This window comes from Drosophila guanche, unplaced genomic scaffold (assembly GCF_900245975.1).
Source record: "Drosophila guanche unplaced genomic scaffold, DGUA_6, whole genome shotgun sequence".
Lineage (NCBI taxonomy): Eukaryota > Metazoa > Arthropoda > Insecta > Diptera > Drosophilidae > Drosophila > Drosophila guanche.
In genome coordinates this window covers 2665865-2672029 of record NW_022995746.1, presented here as the reverse complement: position 1 = coordinate 2672029, position 6165 = coordinate 2665865, and the positions used below count along the sequence as shown (strand labels likewise).

The 6165-nt window shown below is 50.3% G+C and overlaps 3 protein-coding genes across 4 annotated transcripts; 1 reads left to right on the top strand and 2 right to left on the bottom strand.

The window, feature by feature from the left end:
* Positions 1–953: 953 nt before the first annotated feature.
* LOC117582448 (vacuolar fusion protein MON1 homolog A) lies at positions 954–3046 on the bottom strand. Its single transcript, XM_034270171.1, has 3 exons — positions 2291–3046; positions 2081–2232; positions 954–2011 (listed from the first exon to the last, which is right to left on the bottom strand). Exons 1-3 carry the CDS (start codon positions 2917–2919, stop codon positions 1170–1172), a joined length of 1623 nt encoding a protein of 540 aa, XP_034126062.1. The 5' UTR covers positions 2920–3046; the 3' UTR covers positions 954–1169.
* A 132-nt stretch (positions 3047–3178) lies between these two features.
* Positions 3179–4230, top strand: LOC117582459 (28S ribosomal protein S2, mitochondrial). The gene is made up of 2 exons (XM_034270185.1): positions 3179–3289; positions 3347–4230. Exons 1-2 carry the CDS (start codon positions 3265–3267, stop codon positions 4150–4152), a joined length of 831 nt encoding a protein of 276 aa, XP_034126076.1. The 5' UTR covers positions 3179–3264; the 3' UTR covers positions 4153–4230.
* LOC117582450 (transcription activator BRG1) lies at positions 4149–6017 on the bottom strand. Of its 2 annotated transcripts, XM_034270174.1 has the most exons (2): positions 5526–6017; positions 4149–5489 (listed from the first exon to the last, which is right to left on the bottom strand). In XM_034270174.1, the coding sequence occupies exons 1-2, from the start codon at positions 5925–5927 to the stop codon at positions 4392–4394; spliced, it is 1500 nt and encodes a 499-aa protein (XP_034126065.1). In that variant the 5' UTR covers positions 5928–6017; the 3' UTR covers positions 4149–4391. The 2 variants fall into 2 exon arrangements, with proteins under 2 accessions (XP_034126065.1, XP_034126064.1); XM_034270173.1 differs by having other exon boundaries at positions 4149–6017.
* Between the last annotated feature and the right edge of the window lie 148 nt (positions 6018–6165).

Sequence of the window (6165 nt, the reverse complement as noted above, 5' to 3'; positions counted from 1 at the left end):
AATGATTTGCACACTGTAGCCGGGTTGAGTCGGGTTTAACGGGAACGGGCAGCCAGCACGCGCGCAAAACTAACGAAGCGGGTCATGGCAGCGTTGAGCGGCGCCAGCAGAGGCAGCAGCATAAAACAGCAGCAGCTTACGTACATACACTCACAAAAACATAGGCAGCATGTTTTTGCGTGTGTGTGCGCGTCGCAATGGACGTGTATTAATGCCGCCGCACTAAGCGCGCAAAAACCGACAGATACACGAGCATTTAACACCCAAAAAATGCGTGGCGCATGCTGAAAAGAGAGCAGCAAAGCGCTGCCCTCCTCCATAAAAAGGAACTGTTGAAACGGCACTTGGATATTACACGCTGCATTTGATTTTTCTTCAATTGAATTACACTTTTATTCGATTATTGCGGTGTGCATTTCACATACTCCTTTGGATTTAAGCAAAAATTATTTCAATTTTATTGTTAGGCACTGGTTCAACTGGAATCTCCTGCTGCTGCCACACAAAAGCGGAGTGTGCGTAAGCTCACGTTTAACTCAACTGAGAAGGACTTTTTCTATGCTCAGCGAACAGGATGTGGACCTGGCATAACTGGGGGTACAACTTACGGTCATCCCCTTCGGTGGCCAGGCTCTCTCTCACTCTCTCTCTCTCTTAACTGTACGCAAGCGCAGCGAGCGCCGCCCTCTCTTAAGAGGACTTATTTTGAGACACATAGCGAGTCCTTACCCAATGTAGAGGCCTTGATATTAGCTTTTGCCACTGGACTCGCGTTCACGCTTTCCAACAGTTCTATAACTGTTTTTCCAACAACGGAATTTAAAACATCAAAACAGTTAAATAAAGGGGGAGCTGTGTGTGAGACGCGTCGTACGCGTCACAACTTTGCCATTGTAACTTTCGAAGTTAATCAAGAAAAATTAAAGAAAAAATCATTAAACTATTCTTTAGGATTTACTTAGATTACAAATGTACATGCGTATTATTGGTATAAATGATTAAGTTAAATAAACGCCGCAAAAACTGCAACGCAACAACATCGTCCGGCGTGGCACGTTAACAATTTAGAGGCAGCCGAAGTTTGTTTAAATATAAAAATAGTTGTATCTGTATCTCACATGTCACTCTAATTTATAGCTATACAAATGCTCGCCACATGCTCGGCAAGCTCAGAATGTGGCATGGCTTCGTATAAAGTACACGTCGTACTCTTTCTCAATCCATTTGATCAGCTTGTCCACGTACTTGATCACCGTGGCCTTGTCAACCACAGGCTCAAAGACGGCGTACAGCTCGTACGTGCCCGTTGCCCAGGCCAGCACTACTTCGCGCTCTTTAATCTCGTAGATGAGCTTTAGCGGCTGAGAGCTGTTGTGGATGCGATGCAGCAGACCGCAGTAAATCGCCTCGAGGCGCTCCAGCTCCTGCAGCGACTTGTATGGATGCCTGAGCATGGGACACAGCAGCTGGGCCGTCGACTTTGGCTTGTACAAGAAGTGTCGCAGCTCGGGTATGCCCAAGACCTGCTGGTATAGTTTTGCATTGAACGGCTGTTGCAGCTCCTCGTTGATAGCCTCCAGGCAATGGCTTCGACGCAGCTTCTCGGTGATCTTCGCCTTGGCCTCGGCCAGCGTGAAGAAGGCATCCCGATCCACAGAGAGCAGCAGCAGGCACGCCTGACAGTCGTCCGCCAGATACGAGACATGAGCATGCAGATACCCGTTCATGTCGAACTTTGGCAGGCAGATGGGTGACCAGTTCTCGGAGCTCTTGAAGGACTCGGAGCACTCGACCAGATTGAAAATCAAGCGGAGATCAGCCGGATGTATGGAGTACTTCTTCATGCGCACCAAAGCAATCAGTTTGTTGTTGGCTATCAGCACGGCAAATACCAGATTTTTTATCTTCGAGCAGTTGCTCTGTATGGCGCTGGTGATCTGCGAGCGAACTGTCGTCGACAGGGGGAAGACGCGTATGGAGTTGGTCAAAAATGTAAAAATGTTGTTGGACACTGCAAAGGAAAGAGGGAGAAATATTAAATCATTGGTTCATGGATCATGGTTCATGGATCAAGCCTCACCTCGAGCACTGCTGCTGTCGTTGGCCAGCAGATTGAAGAACAGCCGTTCGCTACCGGAGAGCAGGCGACGGAGATCAAAGTTCTTGCGCTTCTCGAATATCTTTGTCATGTGTGAGTAGGTCAGTATGGATAGTATCTGATTGTAGACATCCCTAGAATATAAATTATCAGTTGTGGAATTCTCCTAAATTCCCGTGGTGAATGACTTACCCCAGTTGCAGGTGCAGCTGATGCACACTCATGTTGGTGCGCGTTGCGGCCACCAGGATAAGGGAACTACGCTGCATGAATGCAAACTTGATGCCGCCTGCATGTATGGACGTGATGGCATCCTGCCCGAGCTGCACGAAGCTGACCAGAGCCTGAATGACACCAAAGAGGGTGACCAGCTTGTCCTCGTTGCCGTGCAGCGAGAAGATTGGCTTGCCCGCCTCGCTGAGTATAAAAATGTGCTTCTTTTGTCCTCGCCACACGCTGTCGTGTTGATAGTCGTGCTGGTCGTCGTCCAAGGCAGCGCTGTTGCTGCTGCTATCCTCCGTCTTGGCGCTGGTGGAAGTGCTCAGGGCTAGGGATTCCACGGAGGCGGCCAGTCCCTTGGACTTGCCTGGCTCCGGACTAATGGCGCTGGTAGAGCTACTGCTTGGCTCCAGCCCGTCGCGTAGCTCAGAGATAATACTATGTTTCTGTTGCTCAGCCTCTTGATCGTGATCGTGATCCGCCTCCTCGTAAAAGTTGCTGTCTATGTCGCTGGGATCCGGCTCGCCCTCTGCATCCAGGTACTCGCAGGTGCTGTTCGTGTCCGATAAGGCCAGGCTAGGAGACGTTTGCTGTATTTCCATGTTGCTAATAAAGTCCTAGTAGTCGTCCAGGTCCAATCATTGCTATTATTTGGCAAAGAAAAGTTTACAACTCAATCGGCTGACTGATGCGCTTTCCAGCACTGACCCAGAAACAGCTGATCCATGTTGCAGTCCACAATTTTGTTTTTTTTGTATAATACCACTGCATAAATTTGCCTTTATTTCAAATTATCCCACTATTAAATAACTTCCTGTTATTTCTATTTATCTGCGTAATAATGCTGGTTCTCTAAGGACGCTACACAACACTGCACAACATCTGTTCTGTGGGACTCGCTAAAAGGCAAGAAGAAGATTGGTTATGAAAACACGAGCCGCGTCAAAATGTTGAGAAAAACACTTAATAATTGTAAGTAATTAATGAAAACTATGGTGAAAACTATTTTTAAATGATTCTGGTACGTAGTGCCACGCTTTAGCCAGCTATGCGGCCTGCCCCAAAGGCTTCAGAGCACACAAGCAGAGGCTGCACCGTCAGTTACCACCACAGTATCGACAGAGGCCGAACCCGAAGACATAGCCGTGATAGAGCAGCGGATTCTGAAGCATCCGGACTACTTCCAGGTGCACAATCTGTTCACCGTGCGAGACCTGTTCAATGCACGCGTGCACTATGGCCACAAAGAAGGCTCCCTGGACGAGCGCATGCGTCCGTATCTGTATGGCAGTCGCCTGGGGCACTTGATCTTCGACCTGGACAAGACGGCCGTGCATTTGCGGGATGCCCTTAACTTTGTGGCCCACATAGCCTTTCGGGATGGCATCATATTGTTCTTCAATCGCAACGCCCTCAATGCCCATTTGGTGGAGCAGAAGGCCATGGAGGCCGGCGAGTTCTCACACACGCGCTTCTGGCGTGGCGGCATCTTCACCAATGCCAATGTGCAGTTCGATGCAGTTACTCGACTGCCCGATCTCTGCATTTTCCTGAACACCCAAAACAATGTGATGTCCCAGCACACGGCGGTAAGGGATTCTGCCAAGATGGCCATACCCACAGTCGGCATTGTGGACACCAATTGCAATCCCAATTTGATCACCTATCCGGTGCCCGGCAACGATGATTCCCCTGCAGCCGTTGAGCTCTACTGCAATCTCTTCAAGGAGGCCATCCTGAGGGGCAAACGCAAGCGTCGCGACTTGCTGGGCCTTCCAACCTTGGACGAGAGCCAGCCAAGGCGAAGCCGCAATACCAAAACCAATAGCAATTAGTTTTAGGATGAGAATTTGTTACATTTATCTGAATACAAATACCGCTGCTGTCGTGTGCAGTGAACCATGTGTAATCCATCCACCCACCTTGTGTCTTGTGTTCTGCCTTTTGTGGGTTGATCTCGCGACGTATCCACTGTACCTGTGCTCGTATCGAAGTCGCAGCCACAGCTCGGTGTATGTGTGCCAATTGTTAACTAGGTGAAGCCCCCGCTCCAGCTCACTGGCTGGTCTCGGCTCTAGGGTGGCAGCAGCATGTCGACCTTCACGAAGCTGTTGCTGTAGTTGCTGTAATACGAGGAGTTCGGTCTGCTCGTCGTGCTCGTGTTCGTGCTGTTGGATACCATTCCAAAGGTGTTGCTGCTGTAATTGTTTTCCCGCTGCTGATGCTGTGAGTTATATGCCTGCAGCTGTGGCTGGGGCTGTGTTGGCACCTGCGTCTGGGCTTCCGTCGGAAAGCCCCCCTTTATGGCCCTGCCAGTGCCTACGAAAGGCGTCGCGGGCTCACTATCCAGCTGCCCGGTCTGGAATCCATTGTTGACCTGACTTTGCCTCTGCTTTAACTTGTCCCTATAACTGGGATTGACCTGGCGACGCACATAGACCTGCGTCTTGTCCGAATCATCGCTCTTCTGATTGTCCTGCTGCACCCAGCGCTCGGCATGCTTGATGGTCAGCATTGCCTTGTGGGCGCCAATGTACTCCTCCGCCTTCTGCAGTCGCTCCAGCTGCTGTTCGTCGAGTTCTTCGCGCGGCAGCTTGCCCAGCCGCTGTACAGTTCTCTTCCAATTGTGGAATTCGCGATTCTTGAACGGCTTCATCGCCTGTCGATACTCCTTCCACTGCCGCTGGCGATCCTCCTTGGTGCCGGGCGGCGAATCTTCGAGTGGCAGCGGCGCCTCCGGTTTTTGTATCCACTGCCCGTTGATTTGTATGAAGGCACCGCCTCGCTTCTTCTTCGTTGGCTGTCCACAGTTCGCCGTGGACGCGTCCTTGGTGGCATTGGCGTTGCTGCTGGCGTCACCATCGCTTGGCGGATCGGATGGCGGTGGCGGCGGCGGAGGAGGCATCAGGTACATATCCTTGGCCACGTTTTTACTGCCGTTGTTTAGCTTGTACTTCTTGTTGGGCGTCTGGTTGGTGCGATTCTGACGTTGGCCTCTGTCCTTGGGCAGAAGATTCCACAGACTCGGACACTTGGGCATTGGTGGCTGTATGGGAGGCGGTCTCTGATTGGGCGACATCATGTCATCCCAAAATGGAGGCGGTTGCAGTGGGCCTTGATTGTTGCCGCCATTATTATGACCATTATTGCGGCACGCTCCAGGTCCAGGTCCCGGACCAGGGCCACAGCCAGGACCTGGTCCTCCCATGCCCATGCCCATGTTGCCCATATTGCAGTTGGGCATATTGGGTGGGGGACCCGCATTGAAATTACCTCCAAAGCCCAGACCCATTGACATCAGCTGCAAGGGCAGCGGTGGCGGGCGGCTGAGCGGTGGAATATTATTTCTGTCCTGGTTGTTCCATTGATTGTTACCATTACCGTCGCACCCGCCGCTGTTGTAGCTTCTGTGGTCGAGTTGGGACCATTGTTTACGTCGCTGTCCTCCTCCCGCATTCGTATCTGGCTTCAGGGCTTCCATGCATTTTTTCCAGTCCATGAAGGACATTGTCAACGATTTTTGTGCCACCTCATCACCAGCAGCATTGTTCTCGTTGTTTTTCGACCTCTTCTGCCCAGGGTCCCCATCCGTAGCGTCTTTTTCAGACATTTTCGGAGTGAGAATTTATGCTTTTCCCGAAATTTTCAAATAATAATTATTTTTCTCTGAATTTTCGACTAGGGATGGAACAAAATATCCATTAAAATGGCAATATAGAGTTATCACTTATCGATGTAGTCAATGATGTATCGTGCAAAACAGTAGTAAATATAAGTATTGGTACACTAGTTTGTTGCTGTTTTATGAGTCCTTCCTGCAATCAGTTTCCTATGGAATTGGCTAATTT

Excerpts from the sequence above, each read along its gene's own strand:
- LOC117582459 (XM_034270185.1), top strand. The coding sequence starts at position 3,265 with ATGTTGAGAAAAACACTTAATAATT. Across the intron at positions 3,290-3,346 it reads GAGAAAAACACTTAATAATT|TGCCACGCTTTAGCCAGCTA; the intron begins GTAAGTAATTAA and ends TCTGGTACGTAG.
- LOC117582448 (XM_034270171.1), bottom strand. The coding sequence starts at position 2,919 with ATGGAAATACAGCAAACGTCTCCTAGCCTGGCCTTATCGGACACGAAC. Across the intron at positions 2,233-2,290 it reads CAGCTGCACCTGCAACTGGG|GGATGTCTACAATCAGATAC; the intron begins GTAAGTCATTCA and ends TTTATATTCTAG. Across the intron at positions 2,012-2,080 it reads CGACAGCAGCAGTGCTCGAG|TGTCCAACAACATTTTTACA; the intron begins GTGAGGCTTGAT and ends TTTCCTTTGCAG.
- LOC117582450 (XM_034270173.1), bottom strand. The coding sequence starts at position 5,927 with ATGTCTGAAAAAGACGCTACGGATGGGGACCCTGGGCAGAAGAGGTCG.